Here is a 21,400-nt window from a genome sequence, read left to right as displayed (position 1 = left end):
CACTTGGGTGGAGACCCACTGGCTAGTCCTCCTCGCGTGTTTTCTCCTTGGCACTGATACAATGGGTGGACTCCAGCCAAAATATTGAACGAAAAACTACTGGCTCAAAATATTTTTAATTTATTTTTTAAATATTTTCAAAACATAAAAATAAAAGAAACAAAGAATACAAGCTCTGCTCTCTTCCTCCTCAACGTGTTTTACGCAAGTTAAAGGTTCCGTTTATCTATGCAATGCGGCGTGTTGTTATCTATATGTCTTTTCTTAGTTATATATTTGAAATTATTTATTTAACTAACACATATGAATTCCACTGTGTTTTTCAAATCTAACCCCTAAAACTACTGCTACATATTTTTTAGTATTTGTTTTTTACAATTTTGATACACAAATATAAAAAAAATTATTTTAAAACGAAAAATCGCTTTCAACCTACAGCTCGGAGACAGACACACGAAAGTTGCATTCCCAATGCTGATGCAGTTAAAAGTTGTGTCGAAACACGCTTCAAATATACAGATTCAGTGACAAATTTGCCTTTTGAGCCAAGGAGAGGTGCCTTGGAGTAAAAGAGAAAAGAACAAGGCTTTATTTAGAAAACAAACGAGGAAGAAACCAGAGCGTGAAAATCATCTTTGAAGGGTAACTAAAGGGTAACTAAGTGAGATGGACAAATCAAACAAGTGGGTAATAAGAAAAGGAAAAGACTGCAGGCGGCAGTGGCAAGGACAGCTCAACATATGGCTACGTGACAGCCCACAGAGGAGAGAGGGCCGCGGAGTGGAGAGGTGGTGGTGGTGGTGGTGGTGATGGTGTGGTAAAGTTAAGCATCTGTGAAAGTGAAACCTACCAAACGCCAGATCAATATAAAAAGACAGGAGCCCACTCTCATTTGGCCGCATGCGGGTTCATTCCTCTACAATATAATATTATTAATAATTTAATTTAATTTTACAAGCTTGATGGATCCAAGTGACTAATAAGTGCACTTCACTTATTATCATTTAAGTTTTGAGTAAAATAGAAGTTTATGAGAAACTTTCTTCTTCAAATTTATTAATTTAATGAATTAGTTTGATGGTTGATGATTTTTTTTTTTTGATGCTCTGGGTTGATGTAGACAATGTATTTTTAAAATTAATTATAAAAATAATATAAATTATTTCAAATATTTTTTATTATTGAATAAAAAATGATATGCTTACAATGGATGGAGAAAAAGTTACTCCCATGTGGCCCTATGGCGGTGTCAATTTTTGTGGGTGTACCGTATTCTTAAAATTTTTAATTATTTATTTTTGTGTTTTTTTGGATTGTTTTACTCATATTAAAAATAAATTTTAAAAAATAAATATTCTAGAATGTAAAAGAAAATAAATTAAATTAATTGGAAAACAATAACAAAAAAGACAAAGGAAAAAATAAAAGAAAACAGAAATCAGGCAGCTAGCTCTCCCCACTCTCATCACCATATATACCCCTGCTCTCTCCCTCAAACCTTCGCTCAACTCTTAAAACCAAAAGACCAAAATCTCTCTCTCCTGTTCTTCTAAGAAGAACCTATCTTCCTTTCTCTCCGAGAAGTTTAATACAGCAAGTTTAGGTTTTTTGGTATGGCAAAGGACATGGAAGTAGCAGAGGCAGGATCATTCTCTGCGAAGGACTACCATGACCCACCACCAGCACCATTGTTTGATGCTAAAGAATTAACAAAGTGGTCATTTTACAGGGCTTTGATTGCTGAGTTTATAGCAACACTGCTCTTTCTTTATATCACTGTTTTGACTGTTATTGGTTACAAGAGCCAGATTGATGGAAATGCTGATTCTTGTGGTGGGGTTGGTATTCTTGGTATTGCCTGGGCCTTTGGTGGCATGATCTTTGTTCTTGTATACTGCACTGCTGGTATTTCAGGTGGGTTTTTCCCTTTTGGTGTCTCTTCCCCCATAAAGTCTGCAACTTTTGATTTCTTTCTCAGCTTACTTTAGCTTATTTTCTAGCTAGACTGTCTTCGTTTTTTGTAGTTTCTGTAGAGGAGTGTGCATCTGAATGTTAGCACAAATACTTTTACCAGATAATATCAGCAAACAAGCTTAGGATTGGACTTCTCGTTTTTATCTCTACATTTTATTCATTAAAACAAACTTTTGACATGAAAATTTCACCTAAACTGGCTATTTATTACAAGGAATACTTCCTTTCAGAAGGATTTGATTAATTTTTTGGCCAGAGCTATGATAAAAATAATTATTCTAGCAGCGGGGGACTTTACTAGCTCTCCTGTTTATATCAAATAGCAAGTTATGGTGATTTTCGTGTGGTTCTTTTTTTGTAATTACAATATTTAAATGTGGTTTATTAGGTAATATTACAACTAAATTACCTATAATTTCACGTCATAAAATGAGGGTTCTTCATGTCTTGAACTTTTTTAACCTTTCCTTTCTTGGTAAAGTTTGGTGAAACCAGCGTACGTTAGCCAAGTGTAACAAAAACTCTCTTTGCTGTGCAGGGGGTCACATTAACCCAGCAGTGACATTTGGGCTTTTCCTAGCCAGGAAGGTCTCTTTGATCCGGGCTGTGATGTACATGGTGGCTCAATGCTTAGGAGCCATATGTGGCGTTGGCCTTGTTAAGGCCTTCCAAAAGTCTTACTACAAGAAGTATGGTGGTGGAGCCAACACTTTGGCCGATGGTTTCAGCACCGGCACTGGATTGGGCGCTGAGATCATTGGCACTTTTGTCCTGGTCTACACTGTTTTCTCTGCTACAGATCCAAAGAGGAGTGCTAGGGACTCCCATGTGCCTGTATGTGCCTTAACACTCTCATCTCCTTTTGTTTTGCTTTTTACCATTTAGTTTTCTTGATGGGTTGCCATAGCATAGACAACGTAAGGGCTATAATTGTTGACCATATCTTACTCATTTTACTCAACTGGTGTGGTCACTGTCCATAAAATAAGTGGTTAAGAACCTAATATATGCTTATAGCAGCTTAAGTTTAGCCCACCTATACTCATTTATCGAACCTTTTGGTTCGGATTGCTGAGGTATTAATGACTAAACTGAATTTGAAGTCCTTTTTTGATGTGTGATTCCACCTTCTTTGGCTTAGTAGCAAGTAGTTCTAAATGTTTTAGGACATGTTCACCTTTAGACATGAAGAAAGAACGTAGTTTAACTTCCATGGCAGATGAAATGTTTAGCTATTTTAAAGATAAAATGACCAAATCAGGCTCACAAGCGAGTCTCTTGACTTTAGCAAGAAGGTTGTGGTGTTAGGACCATTATTGCATCTCTTCATTTCTAAACCCAATTGAGAAGTTATTGCATGCGCAACAACTTGACAAGTAACTGATTATTGATTCTTGCACTTGTGGGGTGCGCCATCAAAGTTATTTCACAGAGTGTACGAGTCATTTCCTGTCTTTCTGCTTGTCTTTAAGTAGATTTCACTTTTTTCAATGTCTGAAAGTGTCTTTTCCCTGACTAGGAACAGTTTCTATCCAACTTTATTTCAACAACTAGGGTCTGGTCCTCCTTTATTTCACACAATTTTGTTTTTTTAGAGCATTAAAATAAATTAAAATATTTTTTTGTTATTTTTAAATTATATTTTAATGCATTTCTTTTTTTTAAAAAAAAGTAATCACTTCCTTAATAACTACGACTCTTAGTCTTACGTGAACAACCCCTTTTTTGCATTATTGTATACAGCTAAAGCGAAAAGAGTTTTGTTTATTTGCTTGACGTCATGTTCCCTTCTAGCCCTATTCGGAATTGGGTGACAGCCTGTTACGTTTTATGTGATCCAAGATCTGTAATGTACTAATTTTGCTGTTTTTAAGGTGAGAAAAGAATTATTTGTTTTTTCTTTTAAAAGTATTTTTGAAAAAATATAAAATTTTTTTAATTTTTTTTAATATTTTTAAATTATTTTAATGTGCTAAAGTAAAAAATATTTTTTAAAAATAAAAAAATTATTAATATATATTTTAATATGAAAAGTAATTTGTGAAGCAATAGTACTCACACTGGCATATAAACTCAAAACAAGCTCTTAATACTTCCAAAAAGGATTTGTATGCTTCACATGTTCATGTTTGGTGCCATTTATTTATTCATTGAAGTCTGCACCTTATTCTTCTAATTTTTCGTAGAGAAGGTTTGTATGATGATGTCTATGATTAACAATCATTAATCAGATTTATGTTTTATCAATTCTTAATTAAAGGTTTTGGCTCCTCTTCCAATTGGATTTGCTGTGTTCATGGTTCACTTGGCCACCATCCCCATCACTGGAACTGGCATCAACCCTGCTAGGAGTCTGGGAGCCGCTGTTATCTACAACCAAGACAAGGCCTGGGATGACCACGTAAGCATCCACTAGATGCTACCACTAATTAAAAAAATTATTTAATTAACGAAGTTTAGTTACTTTGTAAAGAGCACTTGATTATCTTGTTAATTTGTTCTTGCAGTGGATCTTCTGGGTTGGACCCTTCGCTGGTGCAGCCATTGCAGCTTTCTACCACCAATTCATCTTGAGAGCAGGAGCTGTCAAGGCTCTTGGATCATTCAGGAGCGCCCAACGGTTCTAAATCTCGGGTCCTTTTCAGCTTGAATAATGAAGAAGTGCTTGCTCCAGCTAGCGCGTGCATGGTGGTTTCCCCTTTATTATCCCATTCGGTTTTCTTTTGTGGGTGTGTGGAAAATGAGAGGGTGAATCATGGAATTTGTAGATAAAGTCTCTTTGAAAAGGGGAGGCTTTTATTATCCCTTTTGTCATTTTCAGGCGCTTGCCTTAGAATTCACTTCAATGTCATATTCTCTCTTTCTTTGCACCTATTGTGCTTCCAAGTAAAGCCTAGTCTACCTTTTCTTTCTCCTTTGCTTGTTATTATCACATCACTTTTAGCTGCACCCACCACCACTCTTGGCATTGCAAATTTATAAATAGATATATATTTCTAATTACTTGATCAGAAGCTCCCAATTGGGTCCAAACCCAACTAGCTCAAAGATAAAATGAAAGATTAGACGATAACCACTCCATATCTCCTGATTCATTTGCGAACATTGCCTCACAGAGCATTGAAGAAGGGGTTCTTCTAAGCATGTGACTGCCACCGTACAACTGTGTGTCTTTTCAGTCATCTGTGATCACTAGTTACGTTTTTATGTAGATTTCACAGTAAAGGTTCTGATTTTATTCAAAACAGATAAATTAAACAACGTTTATACACGGTGATTCTATACTAGCTGAGCTGCAGAATTAGACCTTCTCATTTAATTACGTTGAGAAATGAAGGTGACTCGAACGTTCACAGTTGATGACTCTGAAAGGATCATACTTTTCAAACCTCTCTTGGCAGCGATTAAGCATAAGCTGGTTCTGCTAGCTTGTGACAAATGAAGAAGGAAAAGGCCACAAAAAAAAAAAAAAGAGTTGCAAAAATATGCTAATGATGCGAAGCTCGAACCTTTTAAGACAGGGAAGGCTTGGAATCATGGGTTTTTGGGGTTCAAAACCGAGGCCCAGATTCTGTTAGATTATTATTTGCCTTTGTCTAGGCTAAATTAGACTCAAAGACCATTTACTCACAATGCAAGTGATTTCTTATTTTTCATGGCAGATTGCACCCAGTTTTACTCACAATGGGTTTTCGGGGTTCAAAACCGATGCCCAGATTCACGAACTCAAACCTTATTTTACTAGAAGCTACGCTTACAGAAGCTTAAAGCCTGCTCAAGTCGTTGTGTAATGGCAATACTTTAAGCCCTTTGTTTATTTGTTGGAAAGTAGTTTTTTTTGAAAAATAAATTTCAGAGAAAGTAAATTTAAAAAAATATTTTTTCAATATTTAATAGTGTAATGAAAAATAAGTTAGAAAAGATTTTCCAGTGTTTGATTATGTCATGGAAAATGAGCTGAAAAATAACTTATTAATATTTTATTTTTTTTTAAATTTATTAAAATAACGAGAAACAAATCTTACAAATTAAAAGGTTGAATGAAAATAAAATTGAAAAAAATATAATTTTATAAATTATCTCAAATAAAATAAACAATAATTAAAATAATAGAGATCAAATCTAAAAAATAAAAAAATTAAAAGATGAGGAAATTAAAATAATAATAATTAATATTTCAAAAATTATTTCAAATAAAATAAGTTACAATCAAAAGAATCAAAAGAATGAGGACCAAATTTGATAGATAAAAAAATTTAATTAAAAAATGATAAGAAAAAATCAAATAGCAATTTATAAAATGAGATCCAAAGTTAATATAAAAATTAAATTCTAAGAGATGAAATTGAAAAACAAATATTCAAAACAAAAATATATATAGCAATCAAAAGTTTGAGAATCAAATTTGATATAATCAACAAATAATATGATATTTTTAATTTTTTTTAATTTTTAAAAAATATTTTCAGCCCAAAATAAAAAGAAAATATTTTTTTAAAAACCAAACCAAATTTTTTTTTGACTAAAAATTATTTTTCATTAATTAAATTTTTTCATGATAAACAAATACAAGAAAACTTAAAATGTGATTTTTCAAAATTCATTTTTGAAAAAAACAAACACAATCTAAATGTATTTATTATAGGAGGATGATCAGTTTGTCTATGACCATGTCGTATTATTGTCAGTGCCCTGCCTGATGATCGGCAACGGCACCAATCAATGAAGGGCATTCATTATCTTTAATTATGGATGATCAGCTCCATGACCTACTTTTTGACTGTTCTTTAATACTCAAATAAAAATGGAACATGATATCGTTACTTCAAAAGTCTCTAAACTCCCCCGGTTTGATTATGGTTGAGTTAGTGCTCCTTGCCACACATGAATCCTTTCTAAGATGGCCATTTCAAAGCAATAAAGCTCAACTTCTTAGACAATTGTATAACATGCATGAATCTAGGCTTCATAAAAGGAGTTGCTTCCAAGTCAAATTTTCTTGAGCTATTTGACAACAGAGTGAAAGCAAGTGCTTGCTTCTTTATTGCATGCCTGTCCCACCCTTTCTTTGGCTGCAATACTTTGGAAAAGCCTTGACACGCATAGAAGATCATGATTTCTCCCAACACGAGACAAGGCAATTGATGCACACTTGTCATTTCTTTTTCATGCATATAGTTTTGGATTATCAGACTCAATGGCCGTTACGACTTCCTTTATGCCTGTTTGAAATCCAAAAACAAAGCAACGAATCAAGATTATAAAAAGACCAGCAAGCTCCAATACCAAGCTTCCTGTGTAGCAAGCTCAACACCATGGCACCTATCACCACCCTCTTCTTCTTCCTCTGTTCTTGGTTTCATGATCTCTCCACCCCTCGAGTATTACCACTCCACATTTTGCATTTTCAGGACCCCCATGTGTTCCCAGCACTGGGATATGGTCCCATGGTCCAGGATTTTTCAACCCTCTTGTTGATCTGATCAGTCTATGGAACTTCCATGTCTTCCGCCAAAATTTGTGTCAGATAAACATATACAGAGGCTGCCGCTGAAGCAAAGCTAACCTGCAGGTCTTGTTTTTGGGCCGAGTCTTGTTGTAAATTTGGGGCAAATATTACTTTTTTCTTGATCTCAGTCTTCACAATTTCTCTGCCTTTTCGTCTTCTCTTCATTTATATCTCGTATTTCATTGTTGTGATATTTGCAAGCACATCATAGTCTATTGTAGTTTGAAAGTTTTTAGTTATCAATGAGCTAATCTAGAGTTTTATGTAATGTAATGTATGGTGACTTGTTGTGTTAATTAAGTCAGCTGGATGTAAAATCTGATTAGTCAGATTTTCCTATTCAATTGCTTATCTGATAAATCTAAAACCTAACAACGATTTATCGAGCAGATGGGGGGGGGGTTTACAACCATGTATTTTGTTATATTCCTCCCTCTAGTGGTTACTTTGCAATCACTGTAAAATGCACACACCTCTCTTGCATGCAGTTTATTAGTTCTCAACATGTAACAACATTGAAGACCTAACACCAAAAATCATGATCCCATTTTATCCTATCACTGTCATGTATCAAATTTCTAACCAAATGGCTACCCTATCTCATAATAGATGCAGCAATTTATGACACAAGAAATGGATACTCTCTGTCTTGCATGAATTAATTGTGGTAGAGATCAAGGATGACACTTGCATCAGATTATCTAAAGCCTCATTGTTTGATTGGTTACCATGTTTAAGCAAATGCATATTAAATCCCTTCATAATCCAATGGTTTTATCTGTTATTTTAGTAAATCATGTGGTTTCAAGGTAGCAAGAAACTGATACTGATACAAGTACACTTCCATTAATGCACTAAGATATCACAAATATATATCAGGCTTTCATGAGGATTATGAAATGACATCCGAACAGGAGCATTCAGCAAATCTTTTGAAGCTTTCAAATGGCAATGAGAGGCGGTTGAGCAGGGAAGGAATAGAAATCATCAAGGATGACTTATCTGTTGGCGAAACAAAGGGTGCCTTCAGCACCGATGATTCTCTGAGCCATTTGATCATCAAGAAAAGTTTAGCAAACTTCCAGCCATGGTATAGAACTTCCTTTGCAGTATAAACGTAACCATCTGGTAACTATGAAGTTCAAACATTCGAAAGGAAAAGGAAAGCAGAGTAAGAAGTTAGAAGATATTAAAATGTGAGATAAAAAAGTGATACGTAAGGAGTATTCATGTGCAAAATCAGTTAATGCGATGGTTGATATTAGTATCAATGGATACATATGCCTATCCACATTGAAATGCATATTAACTAAAGCAGCAGGCATCACAAAGAACTGCAGTTTTTTTTTTTTTTTTTGTTGGGATAATGATATCGCATAAAAGACTTGATGATTAAACATGCACAACTGACCTCCCATCTCTCAATGTGTGCCTCTGTTTGAGTGTCTGTCCAGAGTAGACACGCCACCAAATCTTCATACCACAGTTGACAAGCTGCTGTTAAGGGGAAAAAAAGCATTAATATACAAACATACCACTTATTTAGACATGGCATAGCCACATGGTTTAACCATGTAAAACCATTAACTCAGTTGTTTATATGATATTATGACAACAAAATGATCATGTTGGGACCAAAAATATTCAAAACATTACACCAGTTAGCATGAGAAGAAGGATAGGAATCAGGTTGAGTTTTCTACCTGCTGTTAACAACCCAAGTTTCTCTAATCTGGCTCCACTCAAACTACTTAACCTTGTTCCTAGCTTTCTGGTCAAATTTCGTAGTTCTTCTATTTAATAGGGAAAAAGAAGAAGAAGAAGATTCTGGACTGGAGAAGATGCAATACACCTGCAAGCCAGTCATTATTTGTTTAATATCAGATACATTTGACTTTTCTCATAACTGCAAGTAAAAAAATAAAGGGAAAAGACACTTACACAAGTTCGCTAGTCAAACTGTAGCAAAATGCCTCGGCTCATCAAGTCCTATTGCATCAATTTTGAAGGTGACCATTAATTTCACGCATCAGTAAGTGAGAGCTATCAACAGCATGTTTGCTTTCATAAACTATATATCTATACAATTCATGCCTAGGCGCAGGCTTCAATGATCCTAATTCCTTCAGGGGATCTGTTATCACATTTTTACTGCACAACTCCTTCGCTGGTAGGACATGGTTAAACCAGAAATCAGAAAGTGCTATTTTCAAAGCATCCCAGTATGCCTCATCTCGGTATAACCTGAATAGACTGCTTCCATTAGGAGTCCAAACATAGAAATCCATCCAATCCTTGTCCAGTATTTCCATTAAACCTTGAGCTTGTGGAATACAATAAAGGGGGATCCGCTTCCAAGGTGAAGCCCTTTTCATATCTCCATTAAAAAATGGACACTTTATTTCCAACACTCCTCTGGAATTCAACCCATAATACTTGTCAATTATCCCATCAGGTGAAGCTGCAAGCCAATCATCTTTTAAGTTGTTCTTACCATAGACCTGAAATCTGGGAAACAAAATTGTATTTCCTGTAATCAACTTATATCTTTCAAGTGCTTCCTCTTCTTTGGCATTGCTCCAACAGGTAGCCATGTTACCAGAAAATGGTTCTTTTGCACCAAGTTTCTCTAACCAGAGCTGGACTCGCCTACCACGCCAAAAACCAATAGCCCCACTGAAAGTGCTTGCCGTCAGTTTATGTTTTCTTTGATCTTGCCATTTTTTGAACCTGTGCTGAAGACTACTGGATTGAAGAATCGATGTATAAGGACTGCTTGAATCTCTTGTACAGGAATGATTGTAGATTTGAGAATTTACAGGTTGCTCTTCACCTAATGGATCCAATAAAACCTGGCTTGAGTAGTTTCTTCTGTTGCTAATATCAGCTTTAAAAGGACCTATATCACAATTATATTTGCTGTTGTAATATGAAAGTCGGAAATTGATGAGGAAACAAGATACAAATTCTTCACTGCCAAACAAAAACAAATGACAGTAAGACCAAAGAAGGGAGCGAGATTACTAGGCAATCAAAATTACACGATAAAACATATCTCTAATTAGACCTCCATGTAAACATAAGAAATTAGTTTTATCAAATCACGCTACTCAACAAAATACAACGCAATTATCAAACTTCAGGATCAGACCCTGTCCAAATTATCTAAAACTGCTTCCACATAAATGGCACAGGTGCAAGATTTCCTCCAATATATAAAGGCATAGAAGCCTTCATTGGAAAAAAGTGAATCACTTTGGTATTTGTCTCAAAAATATATGAACCGAGGTAACTGGTGAACTAACCCAAAGCTCTTCTTGCCCTTTCATGTTCACAAATTTGTTCAAATTAAACTGAAACAGTTTGGCAACTTTAGATTTCTGTATAATCATTAAGAAATAGGAAAAATAAACTCACGCACTACACCATTAAAAGCCGCAACTCACCCAACAAATATGTCAGTTGCACAATTAAATCGCCAACTTGTAGCCAAACCCAAATATGTGAAATCATCAAAACGCACAATATGTATGGAAATAAGCTGTGACTGACCGGGCAAGTTTGCGAAGAGGACTCGGCAGCATAGAGAAACCAAATGGGCTTTGTTGAGGAGCATAAGCAGTTTCTGGGTGTCTGTAACAGAAGATGTAGCCTGGTTTGTTTAATCTCTTAGAATGGATAGAGAGAGAGAAGGAAGGGGTAAAGAGGGTTTAGAGTTGAGGTTTATAGGAGGCAGACAGGCTTTTCTGTGTTTGTGTATAGGTTTAACTAACCTCAAATCTGAACTAGATTTTCTCCATCCTCTAACTCAGAGTGGCCCACTTTGTTACCAAATTACAGGTTTCCACGCCCAATGGATAAAAAACAAAAGAAAAACGCAAACGATCCAATGTAAAAGACCCGAAAATAGAGGGTAAACAGTAAAAAGGAATCAAACCTTAAGATAACTAATCAGCTAAAGAAAATGTCAATGTGGCAGTGCTGTGAGTCAAACAAAAAAAAAAAAACCTTTCTTTATAGAACCCAATCAAAGAAAGAAAGAAAGAAACAAGCCTGAGCAGTTTCTTCTAGTTTGTTGGGGCCTTTCAAAGAATATCAAAGAAAGATGCATCTATGGCCAACGATGAGAATAAGGGACTCCTTCAAGATTGCTTACTTGAAAAAACTTGAATGGAATCTTCATAGAATGAACAATGAAAAGAAGCAGAAGTCTCAAGAAACTAGCAACAGCAACCAGCAAAGACTTTTGGATGATGGTGATGATAACAGTACTAACCAACAACAACCAGTAAAAACTTCTAAAGTTGTTTTGATTTGCAGAGAGATTCTCATGCTCGTCACTTGTTGCTACTGTTGTTTCTGTTGTGGAGGTACAGACCTGATCTTTTGCCCTTTTTTGTATTTTTTTTTGTGTTTGTTTTTTGGGGTTTGTGTTTGGATTGGTGTTTGTGATCTGTGATTTTGATTTGTGGGGTTTTGGTTATGTGGTTTTGATATGATAATCAATTTGTTGCTTCTGTGAATTCTGTTGGAACTAAGTCTTAGGATATGAGTGCTTCTTTGAGATGCTCTATTTGATATTGAAGACGATGATACGAATAATTTTATTACTCTGCGGTGTAGAGCCACTTATTGAGTTCTTTGAAGTGAGTTAGTGTGTTTGGATTTAATGCTAGACTCTTTCATGGTTGTTTAACTGTTTTCCTAGCTGTAAGAATAAGATTATGAACGCACAAAGCCAGAGATGGTTCGAGGATTTGTATTGTATGAGCATTTGAATTGATTGTGATGGCCTGTTAGTATATGGGGTTTTCTTTTGAATCTTGAAATGATTGGCATAACCCACTTCGACCTGACTGTTTGACTGGATGGGATTTAGAATAGTTTAGGGCTTTGACAATATGGTCGAGTTATGAGATGTTGAGTGACAGATTTTTCATTAGGAAATCTTTTCAGGAAGCTTAGAGAAATGAAAAATGAAAATTTTCCAAGAATTATTGAGAACTGTGTTGTTATTATTGGCTGCTGTATGAAGCCAGGAAGATTAATCATTTGTGGCCACTCTATTTTTGGGTGAAGATTCCTCAAGAATTAACTGAGAACCGTGGCATTATTATCACGTATGTATGAAGATGGAGAAGATCAATCACTTGTGGCTACTCTTTTTTTTAACTAGTGTACTTTGTGAGCTGATCTACAAAGCAGCAGGAGTCATTTGGCTCGTACTACCCTGGGAGATGAGTTCAATGCCCAGAGGAGTGGAGGTTTTTGTACGGGAATGAATGAGCTGGGGGGGGGGGGTGTTTCTAATTAGGTAAACGTTTGTTTCTAATAAAACCACCATGGGTTTTTGAAGGACACGAGTATTCTTTACCCTTTATGATAGATGATTGGATAAGGACTTGAATCAACAGCACAAGGGGAAAACTCTTGCAAGTGGAAATGATGCTGTAGAGTTCATTGGCTCATAACTTTTTGTAGTTGGCACCCTCTTGGCCTTTAAATAGATTCCTGCCAGATTTGTTTCAGTTTGACAATCCCTATTACCTTACTGAGATCATTCATTTTGGTAGTTTTAAGGTGGTTTTTGTGGTCTAAGTTGTGGATAAACAATGAAATATAGTGGAGTGACTGTGAAGAACTACATGGAACGCATGTGTTTTGAGAGTTATGATCCAGGAGATATTTCATATGGGCGATAAAGAAATGAATAACTATTGCTCACCCCTCTCAACTTTTCTGGACTGTTAATTTCTTAAACTTTTTCTCCCTGATAAATTTTTTATCAACCTCCCTAGGTCATTGCTTGTATTTGGGACGATTCTCGTTACTTCCCTTGAAATGATTGGATTTTACTTCATCCGGTAAACTGAAAACTGAGGGTTCTAAATTCATTATTTTGACATGAATCCTTTTTCTTTCAGCTTGTGTCGACCAAGACGAGGAATGAAGCTGTTTCGGAAGGGATTAAGCCACTGAATCTGCTCTCTAGAGATAATATTTCAGAAGGTAGAGCAGGGATTGTACAGTTTTCTTACTAGTGTATATTGCTAGTGTTACTGACTCCTATTCTCAATAGGAAAATGATGTGATTTGTGATCAAATCTTATGGCATGCCTTTTGAGAGAGTGGAGTATGCTTAATGTTTCAATCCATCTTGAGATAATGCTGTTTGCTAGGGTGGAGTATCCCTGTTAGCAACGGGGAAACATTTATTAGCATTATCCTCTTATGCAAGGAACAAAGGAGATCTGTCCCCAAACATCTGTGCAATCAACAAGGCGTCGCCGCCTCTCCTTTCATTGAATAAAGCAATTCTTAAGATAGTTTTCTTTGGATGAGCAGACAGAGACACGCTCGATGAGCTTGAAGTTGATAATAGCAGAACGATAGAACTCTTATTTGATAAAGAGATGGAAACCTGGAATGATTAGGTGGTTTGCGAGATTTTTTTCAAGGCAGTAGCTTAAGTTCTTCTAAAATTAATAAAATAAATTTTAACTCGATTTTATATAAAAAATGAATTTAAATAAAAAAATAAACAATTGTCATCAATCACTCAACTACACATAACAAATTGCTATATATATATATATATACACACCACACCAAAGGAGAGACATTTTATAGTCAACTTGATTTTTTTTTCCTTTTTTGATTTTTTAGAATAATCATCTTGTCTTGGTAGTTGTTAGACCGCACGATAAGCATTTTAACCCAAACACAAGCGGGATTTTTTTGGGAGAAATTTAGGGTACATTTTCTTGGACTAGTTATTTATAGAAAAAATAAAATAAAACTTATGATGGATAGTGCCACGTCTTTCGGGGGCTCCACGGTAGGGTATACTTGGGCTTATGACCACCCCCAAAGCCTTAAAATATTGTGTTTTGGTCCTTGAATTTTAAGATTTATCAAAATAGTTATGCATTTTATCTAAAAAATAATTTGATTCCGGTCTCTATTTAATTTTCTATTTTCAAATTTGTCCTTGGAGTTTTTATTATGACTCCCCGTTTAAATTTTTTCTCTCAATTAGTGTGATTTTTCTTCTTTCAAATCAATCTTTTTATATCAATTTAATCTCTTAAATCTCTTAAATTCTAAGTCAAATCTTTATATCCATAATTGACGATAGATTCCGTCTATATTGTAGTTTTATGTTTTTTTGGAAACGATTTTTTGCAAAGAACTTGCTAAGGGATTTTAACAGAAAAGCCTCGAAGACCAAGAAATCGAAATTATTTTCATAAACAATTGTTGATGGTAAAATTGGATATTTTCAAGGTTAAATCTGGCCTCTCACTCATACATGGAAGAACACCATGCTCCGAGACCATTGAATCCCAACACCCCCGGGCTAATAAAAGAAATACCCTCCAAATTCACACTTGACACCATCCCTTCTCTTTCTCTCTTCACATTCCCCCCGCTTCCGCCGCCCTCACTTTGATAAAGTTAGCTTTATTTGTTAGTTGACAATTATTATTCAATATTGCAAATAAGTTTTCCATTACTCGAGGGAGAAGATTTTATTTTCTGTTATTCTTGATTTAGTCGTTGATTTAGTCGTTTACCATGATTCTAGGTCTGCAATCTTGGGTTGTTATTTCTGTTATTGTAAGGCTATTTAACAGCCATAAGCATCAATGAATAGATCAAGCATTACTCCCAGCTTTCTAGTGCAAACCGTTGATGTGTAAAGCTCTCTATTATTCTTGCATTTCAACAAACTTCTAACAAACCCAACAGAAAAATGGTGGTGCAGCACCCCGTGGCGGAAGCTAACGAGCAAAGCCCGTTTGGAACCCTTTCCCCCACTGAATTCTACGCCAAACACCAAGTCACCCACTCTTCCGAATACATAACCAACTCTGGGGGCTTCAAGCTCTTCACTCAATGGTGGGCCCCACTTCCTCCAACCAAAACAATTGGCTGCGTAGCCGTTGTCCATGGCTTCACCAGTGAATCCAGCTGGTTCCTCCAGCTAACCTCTATTCTCTTTGCTAAAAACGGGTTCTCTGTCTGTGCTATGGATCACCGAGGCCATGGCTTCTCTGATGGGATCGACAACTTGATGTATCATATCCCAGATATCAACCCTGTTGTGGAAGACTGCATGCAGTATTTTAAGACGTTCCGTGAGAATCACGCGCCAGATCTGCCGGCTTTTCTGTACTCGGAATCGCTGGGCGGGGCAATAGCCTTGTACATTACGCTACGCCAGAAAGGCGCGTGGGATGGGTTGATTTTGAACGGGGCCATGTGTGGGATTAGTGCCAAGATCAAGCCCCCGTGGCCTTTGGAGCATATACTGTCTGTAGTTGCAGCGGTGGTGCCCACTTGGAGAGTCGTCCCAACGCGTGGATCGTTGCTTGAGGTGTCGTTGAAGGAAGAGTGGAAGGCGAAGTTGGCGTTGGCGAGCCCGAAGAGGGTGGCAATGAGGCCACGAGCGGCTACAGCAGTAGAGCTTATCAGAGTATGCAAGGAACTTCAAGGGAGATTTGAGGAGGTGGATGTGCCTTTGTTGGTGGTGCATGGTGGTGATGACATAGTGTGTGACCCTGCCTGCGCCAAGGAGTTGTTTGAACGCGCTGCGAGCACGGATAAGACATTGAAGATTTACCCTGGCATGTGGCATCTGTTGGTTGGTGAGCCCGAGGAGAATGTCAATTTGGTGTTTGGGGATATGGTTGAGTGGCTAGAAAACCGTGCCAGACGAGGGGGTGTGGCCAACGACGGTGAAGCGTGAAGTCGCTCTTTGTTACTAGTATACTTTAATACTGTGGTATTTTAGCCAGGTGGTTGGTCATAAATCATAACATGAAGCAGGCTATGATCAACCTGAGATGTTACCGAAGTTGGGTGATGAAATTAATAAAAGGGATGGCTACATTGTGATGGGAAATTATTGCTTTGAAACTTGGATTTTTTATTTTGTTTTGTTTATGTGATTTCCAGTTATTAATAAGCTGGAAAGTAATTTGATTGTAATTGTTTTTTAAAATATTTTTTTATTGAAATATATTAAAATGATATTTTTTATTTTTTAAAAATTATTTGTAAAATTAGTGTATCAAAATGATTCAAAATACATTAAAAAATAATTTTTAATAAAAAAAAATTAAAAGTTTTATGGAGAACATTCTCATAAATTCTTAACCTAATTTGGGCTGTATTTAATATCAATCAGTTTCGATTAAATTTTGTTAATTAAGTGATAGCTTCACAGTCCGGTTGAGTGCCTTTAAAACTATAGGGTCAATTGAACAAATATTAAATTAATTATTATTAGTATGTTTTAATATTTTTGATGTGTTAAAGAAAAAAAATTACATTAAAAATATTATTAAAAAATATCTAAAAATAAATTTGTAACATAGTCAAAATAAACAGATACTAAATGGTTTAATTTGTAACTTGAATTCAAATTAATGGGAGATTCATTTTAATATTTTATTTATTTATTTTAAATGATTTGTTTTTATATATTTTTAAAATAATTAAAATAATATTTTTTATTGATCTGGATCAACTTAAATCTTGAATGAGGTTCAGTTTTATAAATATAGCTGTTCTAATTAAAAAAAATTATTTTAATGAATTAAAATGAGTACGTACTGTCTGGGATTTTGATTGGATTGCAACCGAAAGCTGATTTAGGTTTGTAATGTTTCCTCTTTGCATTCATGCAAGGCACTATGATTTGGATGAAATACACCAACATCAGCCCTTTTTGGTTTGTTGCAGTGGGTTGGCCAATCATTTTGCAAATAATACAAAAGAAATAATAGGACTAAGCAACCCAATTTTCCATTCCTTACCAAGCTGATTTGAGTGACAAGTGGAGAGGAGGAGAAGGAATAGATCAATGTGGACCATGTAAGATCACAGAAATTCAGTTGGATCATCCACTTTTTAGGGCAAAAAGGTCGAGTTATGAGATGTTGAGTGACAGATTTTTCATTAGGAAATTTTTTCAGGGAGCTTAGAGAAGTAAAAAATGAAGATTTTCCAAGAATTATTGAGAACTGTGTTGTTATTATTGGCTGCTGTATGAAGCCAGGAAGATCAATCATCTGTGGCCACTCTATTTTTGGGTGAAGATTCCTCAAGAGTTAACTGAGAACCGTGGCATTATTATCAGGTATGTATGAAGATGGAGAAGATCAATAACTTATGGCTACTCTTTTTTTGGACTAGTGTACTTTGTGAGCTGATCTACAAAGCAGCAGGAGTCATTTGGCTCGTACTACCCTGGGAGATGAGTTCAATGCCCAGAGGAGTGGAGGCTTTTGTACGGGAATGAAGGAGCTAGGGGGGTGTTTCTGATTAGCTAAACGTTTGTTTCTAATAAAACCACCATGGGTTTTTGAAGGACACGAGTATTCTTTACCCTTTATGATAGATGATTGGATAAGGACTTGAATCAACAGCATAAGGGGAAAACTCTTGCAAGTGGAAATGATGCTGTAGAGTTCACTGGCGCATAACTTTTTGTAGTTGGCACCCTCCTGGCCTTTAAATAGATTTCTGCCAGATTTGTTTCAGTTTGACAATCCCTATTACCTTACTGAGATCATTCACTTTGGTAGTTTTAAGGTGGTTTTTGTGGTCCAAGTTGTCGGTAAACAATGAAATATAGTGGAGTGACTGTGAAGAACTACATGGAACGCATGTGTTTTGAGAGTTATGATCCAGTAGATATTGCTCACCCCTCCCAACTTTTCTGGACTGTTAATTTCTTGAACTTTTTCTTCCTGTTAAATTTTTTATCAACCTCCCTAAGTCATTGCTTGTATTTGGGACAATTCTTGTTACTTCCCTTGAAATGATTGGATTCTACTTCATCCGGTAAGCTGAAAACTGAGGGTTCTAAATTCATTATTTTGACATGAATCCTTTCTCTTACAGCTTGTGTCGACCAAGACGAGGAATGATGCTGTTTTGGTAGGGATTAAGCCACTGAATCTGCTCTCTAGAGATAATATTTCAGAAGGTGGAATAGGGATTGTACAGTTTTCTTACTAGTGTATATTGCTAGAGTGTTACTGGCTCCTATTCTCAATAGGAAAATGATGTGATTTGTGATCAAATCTTATGGCATGCTTTTTGAGAGAGTGGAGTATGCTTAATGTTTCAATCCATCTTGAGATAATGCTATAACATAGGGGAGAAACATTTTATAATCAACTTGTCTTGTCTGATTTTTTTTCCTTTTTTGATTTTTTAGAATAATCATCTTGTCTTGGTAATTGTTAGACGACATGATAAGCATTTTAACCTGAACACAAGCGGGATTCTTTGGGAGAAATTGGGTACATTTTCTTGGACTAGTCATTTACAAAAAAAAAAAAAAAAATAAAACTTATGGTGGATGGTGCCACGTCTTTCGGGGGCTCCACGGTAGGGTATGCTTGGGCTTATGACACCCCCAAAGCCTTCAAGTCTTGTGTTTTGGTCCTTGAATTTTAAGATTTATCAAAATAGTCATGCATTTTATCTAAAAAATAATTGGATTCCGGTCTCTATTCAATTTCCTATTTTCAAATTTGTCCTTGGAGTTTTTATTATGACTCCCCATTTAATTTTTTCTCTCAATTAGCGTGATTTTTTTTCAAAACAATTTTTTTTTTATATCAATTTAATCTTGTAAATCTCTTAAATTCTAAGTCAAATCTTTATATCCATAATCGATGAGATCCCATCTATATTGTAGTTTTTTTTTTTTAGAAAACGATTTTTTTGCAAAGAAACTAAGGGATTTTAACAGAAAAGCCTCGAAGACCAAGAAATCGAAGTTATTTTCATGAACAATTGTTGATGGTAAAATTGGATGTTTTCAAGGTTAAATCTGGCCTCTCACTCATACATGGAAGAACACCGTGCTCCGAGACCATTGAATCCCAACACCCCCGGGCTAAGAAAATAAATACCCTCCCAAGCTCTCAACGAAATCCAAATTCACACATTCCACCATCCATTCTCTTTCTCTCTTCACATTCCCCCCGCTTCCGCCACCCTCACTTCTAACAAACCCAACAGAAAAATGGTGGTGCAGCACCCAGTGGCGGAAGCTAACGAGCAAAGCCCGTTTGGAACCCTTTCCCCCACTGAATTCTACGCCAAACACCAAGTCACCCACTCTTCCGAATACATAACCAACTCCCGGGGCTTCAAGCTCTTCACTCAATGGTGGGCCCCACTTCCTCCAACCAAAACAATTGGCTGCGTAGCCGTTGTACATGGCTTCACCGGTGAATCCAGCTGGTTCGTCCAGCTAACCTCTATTCTCTTTGCTAAAAACGGGTTCTCTGTCTGTGCTATTGATCACCAAGGCCATGGCTTCTCTGATGGGATCGACAACTTGATGTATCATATCCCAGATATCAACCCTGTTGTGGAAGACTGCATGCAGTATTTTAAGACGTTCCGTGAGAATCACGCGCCAGATCTGCCGGCTTTTCTGTACTCGGAATCGCTGGGCGGGGCAATAGCCTTGTACATTACGCTACGCCAGAAAGGCGCGTGGGATGGGTTGATTTTGAACGGGGCCATGTGTGGGATTAGTGCCAAGTTCAAGCCCCTGTGGCCTTTGGAGCATTTACTGTTTGTAGTTGCAGCGGTGGTGCCCACTTGGAGAGTCGTTCCAACGCGTGGATCGTTGCCTGAGGTGTCGTTTAAGGAAGAATGGAAGGCGAAGTTGGCGTTTGCGAGCCCGAAGAGGGTGGCAATGAGGCCACGCGCGGCTACAGCATTAGAGCTTATCAGAGTATGCAAGGAACTTCAAGGGAGATTTGAGGAGGTGGATGTGCCTCTGTTGGTGGTGCATGGTGGTGATGACATGGTGTGTGACCCTGCCTGCGCCAAGGAGTTGTTTGAACGCGCTGCGAGCACGGATAAGACATTGAAGATTTACCCTGGCATGTGGCATCAGTTGGTTGGTGAGCCCGAGGAGAACGTCAATTTGGTGTTTGGGGATATAGTTGAGTGGCTAGAAAACCGTGCCAGACGGGGGGGTGTGGCCAACGACGGTGAAGCGTGACGTCGCTCTTTGTTACTAGTATAGTTTAATATTGTGGTATTTTAGCCAGGTGGTTGGTCATAAATCATAACATGAAGCAGGCTATGATCAACCTGTGATGTTACCGAAGTTGGGTGATGAAATTAATAAAAGGGATGGCTACATTATGATGGGAAATTCTTGCTTTTAAACTTGGATTTTTTATTTTGTTTTGTTTATGTGGTTTCCAGTTGTTAACAGGGCTGGAAAGTTTGATTGTACTTTATCTTTTAAAATATTTTAAAGTTTGGTTGGAATTATTTTTTAAAATATTTTTTTTATCAAAACTATTTTTTTAAAAATTATTTTTGAGATTATTATATTAAAACAATTTAAAATATATTAAAAAAATAAATTTTAACAAAAAAAATAAATTTTAACCAAAAAAAAAAAAAATTTTTATGGAGAACGTTCTCATAAATTCGTAACCTAATTTGGGTTGTATTTAATATCAATCAGTTTCGGTTAAATCTTGTTAATTAAGCGATAGCTTCACATTCCGGTTGAAATGAGTGCCTTTAAAACTATAGGGTCAATTGAAAAAATATTAAATTAATTATTATTAGTATGTTTTAATATTTTTGAGGGGTTGAAGAAAAAAAAATTACATTAAAAAAATTATTAAAAAATATCTAAAATTTTTTTGTAACATAAACAAAGTACTCTCGAACAGATACTAAATGGTTTAATTTGTAACTTGAATTCAAATTAATGTGAGATTCATTTTAATATTTTATTTATTTATTTATTTCAAATGATTTGTTTTGATATTTTTTTTAAAAAAATTAAAATAATATTTTTTATTAATCTAGATCAACTCAAACCTTAATGAGGTTCGGTTTTATAAATGTAAT

The 21,400-nt window shown here is 36.0% G+C and overlaps 4 protein-coding genes across 9 annotated transcripts; 3 read left to right on the top strand and 1 right to left on the bottom strand.

The window, feature by feature from the left end:
* The first annotated feature begins 1,493 nt into the window (after positions 1 to 1,493).
* LOC118059984 (probable aquaporin PIP2-5) lies at positions 1,494 to 4,886 on the top strand. The gene is made up of 4 exons (XM_035073055.2): positions 1,494 to 1,914; positions 2,513 to 2,808; positions 4,235 to 4,375; positions 4,482 to 4,886. The coding sequence occupies exons 1-4, from the start codon at positions 1,614 to 1,616 to the stop codon at positions 4,599 to 4,601; spliced, it is 858 nt and encodes a 285-aa protein (XP_034928946.1). The 5' UTR covers positions 1,494 to 1,613; the 3' UTR covers positions 4,602 to 4,886.
* Positions 4,887 to 7,107: 2,221 nt separating this feature from the next.
* LOC118059980 (uncharacterized) lies at positions 7,108 to 11,338 on the bottom strand. Of its 6 annotated transcripts, none has more exons than XM_073411982.1 (5): positions 10,930 to 11,338; positions 9,425 to 10,456; positions 9,187 to 9,310; positions 8,895 to 8,980; positions 7,108 to 8,615 (listed from the first exon to the last, which is right to left on the bottom strand). In XM_073411982.1, exons 1-2 carry the CDS (start codon positions 11,097 to 11,099, stop codon positions 9,481 to 9,483), a joined length of 1,146 nt encoding a protein of 381 aa, XP_073268083.1. In that variant the 5' UTR covers positions 11,100 to 11,338; the 3' UTR covers positions 7,108 to 8,615; positions 8,895 to 8,980; positions 9,187 to 9,310; positions 9,425 to 9,480. The 6 variants fall into 6 exon arrangements, with proteins under 6 accessions (XP_073268083.1, XP_034928939.1, XP_034928940.1 ...); XM_035073048.2 differs by having other exon boundaries at positions 9,187 to 9,335; positions 10,930 to 11,336; XM_035073049.2 differs by having other exon boundaries at positions 8,895 to 8,977; positions 9,187 to 9,335; positions 10,930 to 11,336.
* A 3,524-nt stretch (positions 11,339 to 14,862) lies between these two features.
* On the top strand, positions 14,863 to 16,405 carry LOC118059982 (caffeoylshikimate esterase). The gene has a single exon (XM_035073054.2). The coding sequence runs from the start codon at positions 15,240 to 15,242 to the stop codon at positions 16,233 to 16,235; it is 996 nt and encodes a 331-aa protein (XP_034928945.1). The 5' UTR covers positions 14,863 to 15,239; the 3' UTR covers positions 16,236 to 16,405.
* Positions 16,406 to 19,286: 2,881 nt separating this feature from the next.
* LOC118059979 (caffeoylshikimate esterase) lies at positions 19,287 to 20,698 on the top strand. Its single transcript, XM_035073047.2, has one exon. It carries the CDS (start codon positions 19,533 to 19,535, stop codon positions 20,526 to 20,528), a length of 996 nt encoding a protein of 331 aa, XP_034928938.1. The 5' UTR covers positions 19,287 to 19,532; the 3' UTR covers positions 20,529 to 20,698.
* Positions 20,699 to 21,400: the final 702 nt, after the last annotated feature.

Source organism: Populus alba, chromosome 10 (genome assembly GCF_005239225.2).
Source record: "Populus alba chromosome 10, ASM523922v2, whole genome shotgun sequence".
Lineage (NCBI taxonomy): Eukaryota > Viridiplantae > Streptophyta > Magnoliopsida > Malpighiales > Salicaceae > Populus > Populus alba.
Note: the sequence above shows the minus strand (reverse complement) of the source record. Positions and strands in the feature narration are given on the sequence as shown.